This window comes from Molossus molossus, unplaced genomic scaffold, assembly GCF_014108415.1.
Source record: "Molossus molossus isolate mMolMol1 unplaced genomic scaffold, mMolMol1.p scaffold_m16_p_18, whole genome shotgun sequence".
NCBI lineage: Eukaryota > Metazoa > Chordata > Mammalia > Chiroptera > Molossidae > Molossus > Molossus molossus.
In genome coordinates, this window is record NW_023425353.1 from 61,490,562 (window position 1) to 61,510,286 (window position 19,725).

At 40.1% G+C, this 19,725-nt stretch overlaps 1 protein-coding gene across 2 annotated transcripts in view; it reads left to right on the forward strand.

Moving 5' to 3' along the window:
* The window catches only part of SACM1L (SAC1 like phosphatidylinositide phosphatase), a 44,089-nt gene that overhangs the window by 11,516 nt on the left and 12,848 nt on the right, over positions 1-19,725 (forward strand). For both annotated transcript variants that reach the window (XM_036266845.1, XM_036266846.1), the window contains exons 4-12: positions 2,523-2,650; positions 4,577-4,726; positions 6,416-6,475; positions 7,319-7,352; positions 9,183-9,284; positions 12,008-12,093; positions 13,144-13,230; positions 13,534-13,602; positions 17,886-17,965. In XM_036266845.1, the coding sequence (XP_036122738.1) occupies positions 2,523-2,650; positions 4,577-4,726; positions 6,416-6,475; positions 7,319-7,352; positions 9,183-9,284; positions 12,008-12,093; positions 13,144-13,230; positions 13,534-13,602; positions 17,886-17,965 (796 nt within the window). The remainder of the gene's footprint in view (positions 1-2,522; positions 2,651-4,576; positions 4,727-6,415; positions 6,476-7,318; positions 7,353-9,182; positions 9,285-12,007; positions 12,094-13,143; positions 13,231-13,533; positions 13,603-17,885; positions 17,966-19,725) is intronic.

The following is a 19,725-nucleotide window of genomic DNA, read 5'->3' on the forward strand; positions in this document are numbered from 1 at the left end:
TCTACCATTATAGAATGAAGTGAAAGACATAGAGTGGTGTTGATGGGACATTGTCCTGCAGTGGTCAGATCTCATAACCTATGGTAATTTAAGCTACACCATGGGAAATGTATTAGCAGAAGCTTGTCTGGCTTGGGGATGAGAGGAGAGAGGGGAAAATGTCTCTGGATCAACTTTGATCTGCTAAGATCACTGCTTTAGAAAAAAAATTTGAACTTTCAATAGGAATTTTTCTAAATAATATGCTGATCTTTTTGTTTATAAATTATAAGATTGCTTTAAAAAAAGTATGGGCCTTACTCTTATTTAACATAGTACTGGAAGTCTTAGCCACAGCAATCAGACATGAAGAAAAAATAAAAGGGATCCAAATTGGAAAGGAGGAAGTGAAACTCATTATTTGCAGATGACATGATATTATACATAGAAAATCCTAAAGACTCCATCAGAAATCTACTAGACTTAATAAATGAATTTGGCAAAGTAGCCGGATACAACATTAATGTCAAGAAATTGACGACATTCTTATACACCAATGATGAACTCACAGAAAGAGAAACTGAAAAAACCAATCCCATTTACCATCGTGGCAAAAAAATTAAGATACCTAGGAATAAACTTAACCAAAGAAGTAAAGGACCTATTTGCAGAAAATGACAGGACATTGAAAAAAGAAATAGAGGAAGATATAAAAAAGTGGAAGCACATACCTTGTTCATGGATTGGAAGAATTAACATCATTAAAATGTCCATGTTACCCAAAGCAATCTGTAGATTCAATGCAATCCCCATCAAAATACCAATGGCATATTTCATAGAACTAGAACAAATACTTTAAAAGTTCATATGGAACCAAAAGACCCCGAATAGCCACAGCAATCTTGAAAAAGAAGGAAAAAGTAGGTGTGATCACTATACCGGATATCAGGTTAACTACAAAGCTACTGTAATCAAAACAGCCTGGTACTGGCACAAGAACAAGCATATGGATCAATGGAACAGAACAGAGAACCCAGAAATGGACCCAAGACATTATGCTCAATTAATATTTGACAAGGGAGGCAAGAGCATACGATGGAGTAAAGACAGCCTCTTTAATAAATGGTGTTGGGAAAATTGGACAGCTACATGCAAAAAAATGAAACTAGACCATCAACTTACACCATACACAAGAATAAACTCAAAATGGATAAAAGACTTAAATGTGACCCATGAATCCATAAAAATCCTAGAAGAAAATGTAGGCCAACAAAATTTCGGACATCATACGCAGCAGAATTTTCACTGATACATCACCTAAGGCAACAGAAACAAAGGAAAAAATGAACACATGGGACTACATCAAACTCAAAAGCTTCTACACAGCAAAAGATACAACCGTCAAAATGGAAAGGCAACCCACTGTATAGGAGAGCATCATTGCTAATGATACATCAGATTAGGGGTTGATTTCCAAAATATATAGAGTACTCATACAACTCAACAAAAGGAAGACAAAGAACCCAATTAAAAAATGGGCAGAGAAGCTGAATAGACACTTCTCCAAACAGGACATACAAATGGCCAAGAGACATATGAAAAAAGGCTCAACATCACTAATCATCAGAGAGATGCAAATTAAAACAACAATGAGGTATCACCTCACATCTATCAGAATGGCCACCATCAACAAATCATCAAATAAGTATTGGTGAGGGTGTGGAGAAAAGGGGACTCTAGTACACTGCTGGTGGAATGCAGGCTGGTGTAGCCACCATGGAAAACACTATAGTGTTACCTCAAAAAATTAAAAGTTGAATTGTCATTTGACCCAGTGATCCCACTTCTAGAAATATACCCTAAGAAGTCTGAAACACCAATCAGAAAGAATATATGTACCCCCATGTTCATAGCAGCACTATTTACAATCGCTAAGATCTGGAAACAGCCCAAGTGTCCATCAGTAGTCGAATGGATAAAAAAGTTTTGGTACATGTACACAATGGAGTACTATGCAGCTGTAAGAAAGAAAGATTTCTCATCCTTTGAGATGACACGGAGAGACCTGGAAAGTATTATCCTAAGCAAAACAAACCAGGCAGAAAAAGACAAATGCTACATGATCTCACTTATTTGCGGAATATAATGAATATAACAGTCTGAGGAATAGGGTAGACCCGGAGACGTGAAAGTAGGGTACAGACTGACAACCCTTGGAATAGAGGTGGTGGAGGGAGGGAGGAGATAAACCATAGAACTTATACGCATGTATGCATAACCAATGGACATGGACAACAAAGCCGGTCACGGGGTGACGGGGATGGGGAGGAGGGTGTCAGTAGGGTAAAAAAGGAGATACATCTGTAACAAAAATAAAATAAATAAATAAAAAATTGAAAAAAAAAAAGTATGGGCCCTTTATTTGTATAGCACGATGCAATCTCATTCGCTAGCCTTTAGAGTTTAAACAACAAAGACTGCTACTTTTGGTGTTAGAGTTCCCTTATTTATATTTATCTGAGTTTGGCTTTGCTTTTTTTCAGGAAATTATCTAATTGTCATTACCAAAAAGATAAAAATAGGTGAATTTTTCAATCATGTAATCTGGAAAGCAACAGATTTTGATATTCTTTCTTATAAGAAGACCATGTTGCACTTAACTGATATTCAGGTAAGAAATGGAAGCACTTACTAGTTGTAACACCCAGAGTAGTACCATTGGGGGGCTGGAGAGAGGGAGGTGGAATACGAAGAAAATTTGCTGGATTTTTAAGCCTAATTATTTAAGCAACCCATAGAGCAAGGTCACTTTATATACCTTCATACCCAGCATAAAATATATTAAAACAATTCTTCATATGTTTTATTTCTCTTGTTTTTTTTAACTGACTCATTTCTTAAATTATGAAATTTCATGTGAAGAGAAAAGGACAAACAGAAAATGCCTATGTTCTCAACGCTCAGTTTTAACTTCATATTCTTTTTGTAAAAGAAATAAAATGTTAAATACCTTTGAAGTTCCACTGATCCTATTTCATTCCCTCTTTCCCCAGAGAAAAAGTTCTTTACTTTTGCCCCATGTGAATGTAAATGTGTATGTATATGTGTTCAAACAGTCCTCTTTTTGCACAATCCCTGTACGCGCGGGTTTTAGTTGGCATGGTTTAGTTACTGTCAGTCCCCCAACAACATGGTTGGTATTTCAGTTATCCTGGTATAGTAACTAAAGATGATCCCACCAAAGATGAAAGTGCAGACAAACGAAAAGTGACAGCTCTGGGAACGTAATTCAGATTGAACATAAATGGGGGTAGAAGAAATAGCTGACTGTGGGAATGCTGATGTTGTTGCTGTTCAAGAGACCTAGATACAGAGCCAGAGGTCTCAGTGAAGGTGAATTCATCAACAGTAATGATGAAGTGGTTATGTCTCTTAAGTACCAAACATCAACAATTATTGTAAACAATTTTTATTTTTTGATTTGAGAGAAAGTGAGAGAAACGTTGATTTTTTGTTCTGCTTATTTATGCATTCGTTGATTGATTCTTTTTTTTTTTTTTTTATCCTCACCCGAGGATATTTTTCCATTTTTTGTACAGATAGAGTGGGAGGGGGAGAGAGGAAGGGAGAGAGAGAGAGAGAAACATCGATGTGAAGGGACACATCGAGTGGCTGCCACCCGCACGACCAACCAGGGCCGGGGACAAACTGCAACCGAAGTACGTGCCCTTAGCGGGAACCGAACCCGGGTCTCTCCGGACCGCAGGCTGACGCTCTAACCGCTGAGCCAAACCGGCCAGGGCTGATTGATTCTTATATGTGCCTTAAATGCGCAATGTTGGCTAATGGAACGACACTAACCAACTGAGCTAGCTGGCCAGGGCAACGGTTATTTTTTTAGAACAAAGATAAAAACAAATGTCGATCTTGGTATTCATTGGGAAAGCCAGCTAAAATGATTATCAGAAAATAAAGATAGATACTACTTTTACAGGACTTTTTATTTTCTTTTTTTAAAGAATTCTGTTTTATTTACCATCCACCCCAACCAATAAAGTTTCTTAAGAACAGGGATGGTATTCTCTTGTTCGTTTGTGTTACTGGGCCCCTTGTGAATTTATGTATTTCACTTGTCAAATGAGGATAATTCCTAACCTAGCAGGGTTGTTTTCTAGTTTTCTTTTTTTGAATATGTACTCTTTATTGTTGTTTGTTCTAGCAGGGTTGTTTTTGAAGGTAAAAGAAAAATCTGTGTAAAGTATCTGGACCACAGTAGGTTGTAACCTCAGTGGGTGAGATTTTATTAAAATAACTCTTCTGCCCATTTGAGTAAAAATTGTGAAAGGTACCAGAGGGGAGGAGTTCTGCGTAATCAGTTAATATAGTCATGCCTTATACTCGTTACTGAGCATCATCTGAGTTAGGAACTGTTCTAGGTCCTGTGGAAATGGTGAGTGTCCCCCTCCCCAGCCCAGTTCTTGTGGCATTGATGTTTAATAGGGCCAGACTAACAGGTTTTGATTTTCAGTCCTTTTTCATGCTGACATTTTTTTTAAAGTATGAGGTAGACTGAGTTTTTAATCTCCTTTGTTTATAGTTACAAGATAATAAAACCTTCCTAGCAATGATAAACCATGTCTTGAATGTGGACGGATATTACTTTTCAACCACCTATGATCTGACCCACACTCTGCAGCGGCTGTCCAACACCAGTCCGGAGTTCCAGGAGATGAGCCTCTTGGAGAGGGTGAGCTGCATTGTCACTTATTTTCATTTATTTGGGTGTTTTTGTTTTTTTTTTTAAGAGACATGTCTCTATTTTATCCATAAAAATATATTTTGATTTTTTCTCAGTCCTGGCTGTATCAGGATTGTGTATAGACCTTTGAAAATATATCATGTTTCAAATATATATCAGTCCCAAATTTAGGAACCCAATCTGTATATTTTACACAGACAGGATAGAGAACCATCATATCAGTAGTCAGAAATCCAGTCTAAACTCACATGTTGGTAATCCCCTAGCGTTAGGTGTTCTACAGTCTAACATTTGTTAGCTTAGTAACAATTATGCTTACAAAACAAATGTTCTAATAGGTAATGTTCTTCCTGCAGTGGTGTCATAGTTTTTGCAGCTAGCAAAGTAACAACTTCTTTTCAAGAGAAAAACTTTCTTTTGTTTAGGGTGGGGTTATTTTTTTGTTGTTATTTTGCTTTTAAAATTTTTTTACAGATGAATGTATCTTTAAAACTGGGTCTCAGATGATCTCAGCTGAAAATTTTTGCTGTTCTGGAACCTGGATGATCTCTACCTTGAGTTTTCATTAACAAACCAAGTTGTGTTTAGGAGGCAGACAGAATTTAAGAGGTTGCTGTTATGTGTTGGATTGGACCATATGAAATTGCCAGTATTTGCCCAGTTTTGCCCAATAAAAATGATAATTTAATACAGTTCAACCTAAATCAGTGTTTTAGTTGATTGGCTTTATTAAGATTACATACTCTAATCTAGTAAATTTATGTAGGCTTGGCTGTAAATTCAGATGTCAGCTAAGCAATCAAGAAATGTGGCTTTTAACTGCGAAGAGACTTGCTTTTTTTTTTTAAGATGGCAGTTTATTTATTTGTTTTTTAAGTATGTTTTTATTTATTCCAGAGAGAGGAAGGGGGGTGGTGGTGGGAGAAAGAAACATTGATGAGAGAGAAACATCTATCGGCTGCCTCCTACACAGTTCCTACTGGGGATCAAGGCCCTAATGGACATGTGCCCTGACTGGGAATCAAATCAGGACCTCTCAGACCATGGGACAATGCTCAGTCCACTGAGCCATACCAGCCGGGCTGGTTGGTATGTTTTATGGAGAGAACTGGTTAATCTACTGAGTTGTTGAAGGAGCTGCTTCTATATTTATAGTTTGAAAGATGGAATGGCCAGAGGCGAGATTAGAGAGTTCAGTAGGTGCTCCCAGATCTCAGGACTGGTTAGGCCACACAGATGTGGTTCTTTAGATGACCGAGCCAGCGAGGAATTCCCAGCACAGGGCGGCCTGCCTGTTAGAGAACTCTGCCAGCAGCGTGTGGACTAGGGTGGGAGGGCAAGGGCACACGTTGACTTCAGCAGGTAGACTGGAGTGAAGTGCTGGCCAGGGGCGGTGGCAGCAGGGATGTAGCAGGGAGGCTGGTTTGCCGATTGGCTGTGTGGGAAAGAAGGACCCTGAGAGGACTCCCCGGTTTCCGGGCCAGCAGCACCGGCTCGAGGCAGTGAGACAGGGAACCCACTGGACGGGGCTGATGTGAGGGGGAGAGTTCTCTTTGGAGCTTGTCAGAGACACCTGTTTCTAGCCAAGAGGTGGAAACCTTGATTGTCATAGTTTTCTTTCTGTAGAAACTTACCCTGGCAGGAGATATTTTATTAATTTTAAAACTTCTCTCTTAGGCAGATCAGCGATTTGTATGGAATGGTCATCTTCTGAGAGAACTTTCTGCTCAGCCAGAGGTAACGTACATTAAATAAAACCTGCTTATTTGTTATAGTCCAAGTTTTAATTGAATACCTATTATAAAGTGGCTACCTACTCACCAGAGATTTGGGTAAATAAGTATAATTTAACTCTGTTTATGACTTTAAACTTTGATCCACGTTTGCCCTCTCACATTGTTCTATCTCCTAAAGGAGCCTTAAATAAAGTAAAAATACATGTTTTATTTTATTGTTTTTTACAAATAAGAGAGAGAGATTGAGTCTTGGTGGGTGAATATGGAGAAATGAGGGGCCAGAGCCAAGTCCCCAGACAGTGGGAGCTCTGCATTGTCTTCCTGTGGGGATGTGAGTCCCTCCAGTCACCCAGCAGCAGCATAGAGGTCACCTTCCCCGTCCTTGGTTTGTACAAATGCGATATGAACGAGGAGGCCCAGCCAGGATGTGTAATATAGTGAATCTGGGTAAATAGATTTGCCCAATGGCTTTCTTGTCGTGTGCTTTGCTTTTCTTGGAAAAGTAATATGAGCTGCAAACACTTAGCATGAGCATATCTTTCCCCTGGAGGAGTGAAGTTCTTGGAGGCAAAGGCTGAAAAGGAGGGAGGTAAACATTTGCCGACTGCAGGTGGTTTCATTAGTGTTCCAAGGTCTGAATGTCCAAGCGCAATGATTATAGCACATTTTCAAATTTTTTAATAGAAAAGGCAGTGTTACATTAGAGAAATTTCTTTAAAATTAAAAGCTTACTACCTTATTATACTTGTATATTACCTCCTCGTTTGTAAATATCTTATATTGTACTTTTTGTTTACTTTTAAAGTATAGTTATTCCTAACTATAATGTGTATCTTTGTTTTAGGTCCATCGGTTTGCTCTTCCAGTGTTGCATGGCTGTATCCTTACATGACACTGCTCTGTGGTTTTCTCGCAGTCTTTATTTCAGCAGTTCTCAGCCTGTGGGTCGCGACTTCTTTGGGGGTCGAACAACCCTTTCACAGGGGTCACCTAAGACCATCTGAAAACACATATTTCCGATGGTCTCAGGAACCGAGACACCGCTCCTCTATCCATCTCCAGGCTGGTCCGCCCAGGTGCAGATACGCCCACATACAACATGGGGAACTGTATTAAAGGGTCGGCATTAGGAAGGTTGAGAACCACTGCTTTATTTGAATACTATTCTAAGGCAGATGTAGAGACAGTCTCAAATACTGCATGAGGAGAGAGCATTGTAGAATTAATAGAAATTGCTTTTGATAACAAAATCAAATCAAAAGCAGTTTCTACTAATTCTATAATTATTTAATTGTAAGTTTACTTTAAAAACTAATCTTTATCATAGACATTATAATTAAAATAGGAAAGGGAAGTGAGCTGGCTGTTAAAGGGTACGCACAGTATGCGGATGAGTGCCCAGAGTCAGGGCAGTGCCCTGCAGAGACCAGGTGATCTTCCTGTCGGGGTCCCCCAAGAAGCTTAATACAGCAGTCTGATTCATTTGTTGGTTATGCTAATGCGATTTCCTTAAATTATGCCTGTTACGCACAAAGAAAAGCAGAAGAGTAATGGAGGAAACATTTTCCACAGTTATAGGAATAAAAATGAGAAGATATCTGGATAAAAGCTCTTGTTTATTCTGTTTGTTTGTTTTTCTCCCTTCCCTGGAGCTTTCCAAGTTCTCCTAAGGAGAAAATAAGAACAGATGTATTTAGGTAGTGCTTTAAGAAGTTTGGGCCAATTGTGGGTTTTTGTTTTTTTTTTTTCTTTCTCCCAAATGAGATTGTGAATGGACAAAAAATATCAAGTGAAATTATGAAACACTCTAGGCGACTTTAGAACAGTTGATTCATTGGCTTAATCTAAAGCTTTAAATCAACTTTTGTTTACTGTAGTTTCTTGATTAGTTGTATAGTCTCATGCTTCACACACATACAGAGAGATCAACAAGAACCAAGGCCCCAAGGCAGGTGCCTGCCTGGATCAGGGCGAGTGGACAGGAGAGGTGGGAGCTCTAGTCAGAGAAGTGGTTGTGCCCAGATTATGCAGGGCCGAATAGGTGGTGTCTTTTACTTCAGCTGTGATGGGAAACTGTTGGGATCTAAATAGACGATTGGCCTGCTAAGAGAGGATTGCTCTTGACAGTAGGCCAGAGAGCAGGCCGAAGGAGAGCAAGGGCAGGTACAAGGGATAATTCGGAGGCAGTCTCAGTAATCCAGGAGGTGTGAAATGCCTGGAGCTGAGCTGAGAGCAGTGGTGTGGTGAAGAGTGGTTAGGTTCTAGATACATAGGGCGTCCCAAAATGTGGGTGCACACTTTGAATAATTATAAATTCCAGTGGGTTAAATCGGAAAGGAAACATCGACTGAGCTGTCAGCTGTTAAGTGTGTATACATTTTTGGGGGGACACCCTGTATTTTGCAGGTAGAGCTAACAGGATTTTTTGACAAATTGTACATGGGGCTTAAAAGAGAAGTTTACTAGGAATCTAAATTTTTGACCAGAGTAAGTGGAAGGAGGAGGCGGGAAGAGCCCAGAGGGGGAGGGAGGCTGAGAGTGCTCAGGATTCTGTTTGGAATGTGAAACTGGAGATTTCTATAGATATCCGAGTTGATTTGGTCACTCTAAACTCTTCTCTTTCATACCCCGTGTATAGTTTGTCAGAGTGGTTTAATCTGGAGATCATGCACGTGATTTCTCTGTTACATTTTCTGAACGTAGTTAAGTTATTACCATGCACTCCTGTTCTGTGAATGGAAAGTACTTTGATTGGATTCTCATCTCGAGGAGAAGCTGTTTCAGAGCTGGCGTGCGCTACTACGTGAGAGGTAGGGTTAGTTTTGTCAGTATGATGCAGTACTGGTTATATCTGTCACCAATTAATGTTTTGTTTTACCGTGATGTGACTGTAACCTTTTGTATTTTATTTGTTTTCATTACCATTTGATAGCCTCGATAAATATTTATCTCCTGCTTCATTATAATAATTAGGTAGGTCCAGCCACTGTAGTTACATTGCAAATGTTAAGAGACACTGTCCACTGCTTCTTACTACTCCAGAGAAACTGATCATGGTATTTGCTGGATGTGTGACAGCAAGCTTGAGCGCAGTGTAGTTTTCAGTAATCTAAACTCATATCAGAAAGTATTTTCTTTATTGTTCTTGGTTTCTTTACATGCATAAAGCTAGACATTTGACTTTATGCCTTCAACTTCAAAGATTTACATTTGGAGCCTTTGTTCTCTAGGCTTTGTACTAGCAAATGCTGATTTGCTTAAACCAAGCTTTTAAAATCTGTATTAAAAGTTACTGTTGTCCGGCCAGTGTGGCTCAGTGGTTGAGCGTCGACCCATGCACCTAGAATGGAAGGGAGGTTGGGTAGAGAGAGAGAGAAACATCGATGTGAGTGAGACACATCAGTTGGTTCCCTCGACCAAGACCAGGGATCAAACCTGCAACCCAGGTACATGCTCTTGACCGGGAATTGAACCTGCAACCCTTTGGTCCAAAGGCTGACTCTTTCAACCACTTGAGCCTAACTGGGCAGCGTCCATCTCACTTTTAAAAATAACTACATATTATTCCTTAATGGGACTATGGGAATTATGGAAAGAACAAAGTATAGCCAATGATTCTGACAAGTAATTTTAGAGAGTGTTGAGAAGGCATTTTATTACCGATTTGACTCAATAATTTTGTCTCCTTCTGGTAATATAGAAACAACAAAAAAAATCCTGCCCTGGCCAGTTTGGCTCAGCGGTTAGAGCGTTGGCCTGCGGTCGGGAGAGACCCGGGTTCGGTTTCCGCTAAGGGCACGTACTTCGGTTGCAGTTTGTCCCCGGCACTGGTTGGTCGTGCGGGTGGCAGCCACTCGATGTGTCCCTTCACGTCGATGTTTCTCTCTCTCTCCCTTCCTCTCTCTCCCTCCCACTCTATCTGTACAAAAAAAAAAAAAAAAAAATCCTGCCCTGGCCGGTTTGGCTCAGCGGTTAGAGCGTTGACCTGTGGTCCAGAGAGACCTGGGTTCGGTTCCCACTAAGGGCACATACGTCGGTTGCAGTTTGTCCCCGGCCCTAGTTGGGTCGTGTGGGTGGCAACCACTCGATGTGTCCCTTTCACATTGATGTTTCTCTCCCTCTCTCTCTCTCTCTCTCTCTCCCTCCCCCTTCCACTCTATCTGAACAAAATATCAAAAAATGTCCTCGGGTGAGGATAAAAAAAAAGAGTAATAATAAAAAAAAAAAAAACTGATACCTGACACCTCAAAATGTTATGTTGGAGAAATATGTCAGATAGAGATAACATTAAGAAATATTTGAGCCCTGGCCAGTTTGGCTCAGCGGTTAGAGTGTTGGCCTGCAGTCCAGAGAGACCTAGGTTCGGTTCCCGCTAAGGGCATGTACTTCGGTTGCAGTTTGTCCCCGGCCCTCGTTGGGTTTTGCGGGTAGCAGCCACTCGTTGTGTCCCTTTCACATCGATGTTTCTCTCTCTCTCTCTCCCTCTCCCTCCCACTCTATCTGAACAAAATATGAAAAAATGTCCTCGGGTGAGGGGAAAAAAATAATATATATTTGAGGTGTCTGGCTGGTGTGGCTCAGTGGTCATCGACCCATGCACCAAGAGGTCTCTGGTTCAATTCCCAGTCAGGGCACATGCCCAGGTTGTGGGCCCGGTCCCCAGTGGGGGGCATGCAGGAGGCGGCTAGTTGATGTTCTCTCTCATGGATGCTTCTCTCTCTCTCTTCCTCTCCCTTCCTCTCTAAAATCAATAAAGAAACAAAAATATTTGAGGTGATTAAAAATCTGCTGATTTCTTTCTGATAATTTGGTAATTTGAGTCAGGGATTAGCTTGAAAGTTACCTTTGCTCAGCAAGCTTTTCTTAGTAAAAATAGATCATGTAAACAAGACTAAGGGAATGCTTCCAATATGTGAAAGGACTAACCTGTATACAGACTAATACTTTAGAGCAGCGCTTTTCAAACGAGGCTTTGTGGGCATGTTCGTGGAGTTAGAGAAATTTGAGGGTCAATACAATTTTTGTGTTCTCATTTTGATCATTTAAATCACTATATGCATCTTCTGGACCATTTTGATTATTATAACAAAATAACATAATGGCTCGTATTTGCATTAAATATTGTGTTTAATGGTTTTAACTTTCAAAATAGTATTTTTTAAACTGGCATTTATGGACATACTCTGAGGAATCCTTGAGAATTTATTTTTCTTTAAATTATATCTTAAGTTTGAGAAACACTGTGTTTGAGGAATTATAGGATTGTGTATGTATAAACAATTGATATATTAAATAATAATCAATGTTATTTATTAATAGGTACTTAATATTCCCCTTTAAGCCTGTTTAAAATGAATGAGCATCTGTTAGCTTTCTGATCACGTGTTGTGCATTTGTTTAAAATGTATTTTTATAAGTAGTTTTCCACTAATTTGAACTGACTTAATTCTCTCCAAGTTAAACTGAATTAGTGAGTTTCTGATGTGTTTCTTATGTGATAAATATAGTTAATTGAAGTTTTTTTTCAATTTAGGAATTGATTCTGAAGGCCATGCAGCTAACTTTGTGGAAACAGAACAAATTGTCCACTACAATGGAAGCAAAGCTTCATTTGTCCAGGCAAGTTATATGTCTGTGAGGCAGCCAGCCAGTTGTCCTTTTCTGCTTGGATCATAGTTTTCTGTCATGTTACTGAAATTTCCCTTTCCTCCCCTCCTTTTTGTATCCTCACCCAGGGATATTTTTCCATTGATTTTTAGATAGAGTAGAAGGGAAGGAGGGAGGGGGGGAGAGAGAGAGAGAGAGATTTTGCCTCTGGCACAACCCCAACCAGAGCCGGGGATCGAACCTACAACCCAGGTATGTGCCCTTGGCAGGGAATTGAACTCTCGACCCTTTGGTCCTCGGACCGATATTCTAACCACTGAGCCAAACTGGCCGCTGCTCCTTCTCCCCCTTGTCCCCCCCCCCCCACACACACACACCTTTTAAAATATCTTTGTCTACAATGTGGAAAAAGTTTACTCAAAACAAAGGTATTCCATTAATCTGACACCCAGTTTTCTGACATTTCCCGTCCTTGAATTAAATCCGGAGGGGAGAGGGTAGGGGTAGGAGGGGCAAGGGTTATGGAAATGGAGCCACCTTTCCGCTTAAACTTATTCAGGGCTGTAGTGATGGGACAGCTGTCTCTACCTGCCTGGACTTCATTGTGAGATAGTCTGTCTTTCTTGTTGCCTCTTTGAGAAGCTCCAGAGCATCAGTGGCTAAACATACAAGTTCATGCCCCATATTCATCTGATAATGCATACAGACATTTTCCACTTTTATTATAATGCCAAATTATAAAACAGACATAACCTGTTAATTTCTACTCATAGAGAAATTGATTCATTTTAGAATTTAGGGGAAACACTGAACTGTACTACACTAGTGCTGTGTATATAAAATCAGAAGGGATAAAAGGTCCTTTCCAAATGTATTCCCACAAAATTGAAACTTTAAGAGCAGGTATACCTGGACTTCTTTCATAGTTGGTAAGGTTGTATTTATACTTTTTCCTTTGCAGTCATTGATATGTATACCCCTGACAATAAGTAAGCTGATAAAGACAAGTTTGCGTGTATGTTTTTATTTTTATTTTTTCCACATTTCTCTTTTTTCTTTTAGACTCGAGGATCAATACCAGTTTTCTGGTCTCAGAGACCAAACCTCAAGTACAAACCACGGCCACAGATCAACAAAGTAGCTAATCATGTATGTATCTTCCATGCTTTCCTTATTGGCTAAAACTGGAATTATTGGCATTATAATTTATATTTCAATAAGATTTGCAATTATATATGGTGTTTAGAGTATTGAGTGTATTCTATTTGAGATTGTGCTCAGAATTAAAGTGGCAGTATTGCAGTTTGGAGTGGAATGGGTATAATTACTGTGCACTACTTGGTATTTAGAATGTCTAGGAGACATGGTTCAACAGAGAGGGTGTTTAAAGAGATACTTTAAAACATCTTATAAATGTTCTGGTAAAGTGTAAAATTCTTTTTTCTTCTCTAGATGGATGGTTTCCAAAGGCATTTTGATTCGCAAGTAATTATTTATGGAAAACAAATCATAATCAATCTGGTATGTTTCTTACTTGTTTTGGGGGGAGCAAAACAAACCAAAAAAAATTGACTTTCTTTTTATCTAACATAAAGTCTATTATTTCTGCCATTTTTAATTGTGCAGTTTAGTGGCATCAAGAGTGCTGTACAACCATCACTACTGACCTTTCCCAACTTTTCATCGTACCAAACAGAAACTCAGTACCCATTAAACTTAACTTCCTGTTATCCCTCCCCCTCAGCCCCACGTAACTGTTCTATTTTCTATCTATACATTTGCCTATTCATATAATATTTGTTCCTTTGTATCTTGCTTATTTCACCTAGCATAATGTTGTTAAGGTCCACTGATGTTGCAGCATGTATCAAAATTTCATTCCTTTTAAGACTGAATAAATACTCCATTGTATGTGTGTACCAGTTTGTTTATCTATCTATTCATCAATGGACATTAGATTGTTTCCACATTTTAGCTATTGTGAATAATGCTGCTGTTAACGGGTGTACAAGTATCTGTTTGAAGCCCTGCTTTCAATTATTTTAGGTATATACTACTAGAGGAATTGCTGTCTCTTATGATAATTCTGTGTTTAATTTTTTAAGGAGCCACCATACTGTTCTTTACAGTAGCTACACCATTTTGCATTCCTACCAACAATGCACCAGGGTTCCAGTTTCTCCACATCCTTGTCAGCACTTGTTATTTTCTAGATTTGTTTTTTGATTATAGTCATCCTTATGGATGTGAGGTGTTGTCTCGTTGTGGTTTTGATTTGCATTTCTCTCATGACTAGTGATGTTGAGCATCTTTTCATGTGGCCATTTGTATATCTTCTTTGGAGATACTTTGCAGTATCCTTTTATTTTAACCCGAAGGACTCCCTTTAGCATTTCTTGTAGGGAAGGTCTAGTGATAATGAACTCTCTCAGCTTTTATTTATCTAAGAATGTCTTAATTTCTCTCTCACTTTCAAAAGACAGTTTTGCAAGCTACAGAATTTTTAGTTGATGGTTCTTTTGTTTTGCTTTCTGTTTATTTTTTATTAAATTTATTGGGGTGATACTGGTTAAAATTATATAGGTTTCAAGTGTACAGTTCTGTGATACATTATCAGTATATTGCATTGTATGTTCATCACCCACAGTCAGATCTCTTTCCGTCACCATATATTTAACTCTCTTTACCCTTCACTACACCCCCACCCTCCTTTTCCTCTGGTAACCACCATACTGTTGTCTGTGTCTACGAATTTCTGTTTGTCTTGTTTGTTCACTTGTTGTTTTCAGACAGTTCTTTTCTTTCAGTACTTCATATGTATCATCCCACTGCCTTCTGGCTTCTAAGGTTTCTGAAGAGAAATTGGCATATAATCCGATTGAAAATTTCCTGTATATGATGAGTCTCTTCTCTTGATGATTTCAGTATCTTTTCTGTATTTCTGTAGTTTGATTATAATGTGTTTGGTGTGGGGTCACTGGTTTTATTACGCTCGGAGTTTGGTTTACTTCTTGGATTTCAAATTTGGGAAGTTTTGGGCCCCTTTTTTTTTTTTTGATTGATTTCTCTCTCTCTCTCTCTCTTTTTTTTTGAGAGGGAGAGAGGGATGGAAATATCGATGAGAGAACATTAATTGGCAGCCTCCTGCATGCCCTCCACTGAGGATTTGGCCCACAGCTGGGGCATGCGTCCTGACCAGGAATCAAACAGGCAACTTCTTGGTGCATGGACTGACGCTCAACCAGTGAGCCACACCGGCCGGGTGGGCCACTTTTTCTTTATATCAACTCTGCACCTTTTTCTCTCTCTTACCTCTCTTTCTGGGACTCCCACAATGAGTATATCGTCTGTTCATTGATTTACTGGAAGTCCTATATGCTCTGTTCACTTTTCTTCATTCTCTCTTCTTCCTGCTTCTGACTTAATTATTTCCTTTCTCCTATCTTCAAGTTTGCTGATTCTTTCTTCCTGCTATATTGCTTTTGAACTCCTCTAGTGAATTTTTTTTTTTTATCCTCACCTGAGGACATTTTTGCATTTATCTTCAGATAGAGCAGGAGGGAGAGAGGGGGGAAGAGAGAGAGAGAGAGAAACATTGACGTAAGAGAGACACATTGACTGGTTGCCACCCACACGACCCCAACCAGGGCCAGGGAGAAACTGCAACTGGGGGACTTGCCCCTAGCAGGAACTGAACCTGGGACTCTGGTCTGCAGGCCAGCGCTCTAACCCCTGAGCCAAACTGGCCAGGGCTCTAGTGAATTTTTTATTTCTATTTTGTAATTTTTAGCTCCAGACTTAGTGTTTGGGTCCTTTGAATAATTTCGGTTTCTTTGTTGATAGTCTTGTTTTGTTCATATACTGTTTTCCTGATTTCCTTCAGTTCTTTGTCCATTTTTCATTATAGTCTGAGCATATTTAAGACAGTTACTTTAGAACCTATTTCTAATAGGGTTTGTGCAAGCATGGTTTCCATCAATTTGTCCTTTTGTATTAAATAACCTTTGTTTTTTTATTTTCTTGTATGCCCTGTAATTTCTTTGTTGTTGAAGTTGGAGCATTGGGTGGTTATAATGTGGTAACTCTGAAAGTCAGATTCTTCTTTCCCATGGGTTTTCTGGGCTTTTGTTTTGTTTTGTGTTTTTTTTGGTTTTGTTTTACTTGTTGAAGGCTATAGTAATCCATTTGTTTTTAGACTTTTCCATACTGTTTTTGCTAAGACTATTTCTTGTCCTGTATGCTCACTGAAGTCTATTCTCTCATGTTCAGCTGATGTTATGACAGATGTCCTTGAATGCCAGAAATTGGAACAGACAAGGAAAAAACAAAGAAGCGAGAACCTCAGCTCCCAGTCTCTGCAGATTGGTTCTGTGTTGGAGCAGTCCTTCACTGATTAGCTAGGCTTGCTCTGAGCCTAGGGACCAGCCCGAGGTGAAGACTTAAGACCTTCTCAGGGCTCTTCTGAGCCTGCATCTCACCTGGTGTACATGTGGCTTTCTAAAATCCTTCTTATACATGGCTGCTTTTTAAAAAATGTTTTTATTGATTTTTTAGAGAGAGAGGAAGGGGGAGAGAGAGAGAGAAACATTGATGTGAGAGAAACATCAGTTGGCTGCCTCCTGCACACCCTCTACTGGGGATCGAGCCCACAATCTAGGTATGTACCCTGACTGGGAATCGAACCGGAACCTCTCAGGCCATGGGACGACGCTCAGTCCACTGAGCCACACTGGCCAGGCCACGGCTGTTTTCTTTTTATATATATAAATCTTTTTTTTAATAATAATTTTTCTTTATTGATTTTAGAGAGAGAGAGGAAGGGAGTGAGAGAGAGACAGAAACACTGATGAGAGAGAACATCAATTGGCAGCCTCCTGCATGCCCCTCCACTGGGGATCAGGCCCACAACCTGTCGTGTGCCCTGACCAGTAATCGAACCGGCAACCTCTTGGTGCATGGCAACGCTCAACCAGTGAGCCACACCGGCTAGGCTATGGCTGCTTTTTAATGTCCTAATTTCCCAAAAAACATCACCCCAGTCTTTGTGCAGGCTTAGATTGTCTATTTCATGTCCCCACCTGAAATCTTTTGCCTTCAGCATCTGTTGGTTTGTAGTCCTCTTGAAGCTTCATAACCAGCGTCCACCACTTTTCCTGCCTGTGTTCAGAGTTACGCAAGACAGAGACAGATGAGTCCGTCCTTTAGGTCAGAACAAAACATACACAGTACAAAACATACTATACAGATAAGGTCTGGTCTGCACCCTCTGGTTTCAGGAGGGAACTGAGGTTACCACTGCTTAAGACTAAGACTGTTACTGCACCAGGAAGGGGCTGGGGCAAGGGCAAGTAAAACTGCCATAAATCTGTTCTGTGATTTTGAAGATGGCTTTTTCTTGATCGGATGTCTTATTGTTGATGTAAACCTTTGTTTTCCAGGGCTCCTATGAAGTTGGTTCAGACAGCTTCTGTTTTTCAATGGTTTTGTAAGGGAACAAGAGCTTGGACCTTCTTAGTCCTCCATTTTGCTGATGTCACTCTCTCCTTTTATTTATGTACTTTTTATTTATATTTTTACTTTTTGATTTTAGAGAGAGAGAGGAAAGGAGAAAGAAAAAAAACATTGATTTGTTGTTTCACTTATTTATGCATTCATTGGTTGATTCTTGTATTTGCCCTGACCAGGGATTGAACCACAATCTTGGTATATCGGGACAACGCTCTAACCAACTGAGCTATGCAGCTAGGGGATCACTCTCTCCTTTTAAGTAAACTTTAGGCTATAGTGTTTTTAATTTTTTACAGGTTAACCAGAAGGGCTCAGAGAAGCCACTTGAACAGGCATTTGCAACTATGGTGTCCTCCTTGGCAAATGGAATGATCAGGTACTTTACCAGAAATCTGTTGCAGGTCTTTTTGTATACTTACACATATACACAAGTACATAGGTCTCACATGTTATATTTCATAGACACATATTTCAGCTTGGTTTGTTTTATTTAAAACATTTTTTTTTCCTTATTGATATATTAGAGAGACAGAGGAAGGGAGAGAGAGAGAGAGAGAGACGGAAACACCAATGCTAGAGAACATCGATTGGCTGCCTCCTGCATTCCCCCAACTGGGGATTGGGCTCATAACCTGGGCATGTGCCCTGACTGGGAATCGAACCGGCGACCTCTTCATGGGTTGATGCTCAACCACTGAGACATACAGGCCAGGAGGTTTTTAAAAATTTTAATACTAGATCAAAGCATGATTTTATTGGCTTAAAATTTTATCTGGCATAATTTCTATTGCAGAATAACTTGTTTTTTTTAAATTTTTTTTTTAGAGAGGAAGCGAGGGGGAGAGAGAGAGGAACATGGATGAGAGAGAACATTGATTGGCTGCCTCCTGCATGCCCCCCACTGTGGATCAGACCCATAACTTGGGCATGTATCCTGACTGGGAATTGAACTGGCGACCTCTTGGTGCATGAGTCGATGCTCAACCACTGAGCCACACCGGCCAGGTGTTTTTTTTTTTTTTTAATTTTGATACTAGATCAAAGCATGATTTTGTTGGCTTAAAATTTTATCTGGCATAATTTCTTTTGCAGAATAACTTCTTAATAGTTGCATTTTAATTTTAATTTTGCAAAGATTTAGTCCCTGATTAAAATCCCCTTCTTGAGGCTTTGCTTCACTATGGTTACTGGGTCACGAATTACAGTTTTTCATGATTGCTTTGCGTGTTCTCTGGGGTCCCATCCACCTCACGCGCGGGATTGTTCGGGCAGAGTGGCCTTGTCTGGTGAAGCAGCTCGGCCTCTCCTATAGTTACCAGACAACAGCTGCAAACCCTTTGCGCCTTGTCAGGGGTCCTGAGGCATCAGCGGTGGCCTGTGGAGAGGTGCACGGTAACGAGGCAGCCCAGTGGGGACTTTCTGCAGCAGGAACTGTGGCAGGAGGTGGGGCTGTACTCTGGTGGGAAGGAGTCACAGACACTGGGGGAAAACTTTCCAAAGCAATAGTACTGAGTTATTTGGGGAGATTTTTTTTTTTTTAATCCTCACCCAAGGATATTTTTCCATTTATCTTCAGATAGAGTGCGGGGGGGTGGGGCGACAAACATCGATGTGAGAGACACATTGATTGGTTGCCTCCTACATGACCCCAAGCCAGGACCAGGGACCGAACCACACCCGAGGCACATGCCTTTGACCTGAATCAAACCTGCAACTCTTTGTTCTGTGGGCTGGTGCTCTAACCATTGAGCAGACTGGCCAGGGCTGGGAATTTTTTTTTTTTTTAAAACAACTTACTTTCTTCTTTCTTTCATTTTAGAGAGAGAGAGAAACATCAGTTGGTTATCTTACATATGTCTCTACTAGGGATCAAACCCTCAACCTGGGTATGTGCTATGACCAGGAAGTGAACTTTCCACCTTTTAGTGTATAGGACAACACTGACCAACTGAGGCACACCAGCCAGGGCAAGGGAGAGTTTTTTAACCTATGGGAAAATTTAAATGTACACAAAGACGGAATCATATAATGAACCTTTGGGGAACAATTTGTCTGTTTTGTCTGGCTTAAAAGCTTTGGCAGATCCACCAGACCCCACCCATGCACGTTTCTGCCCTGTCACAGCAGAACCTGCCC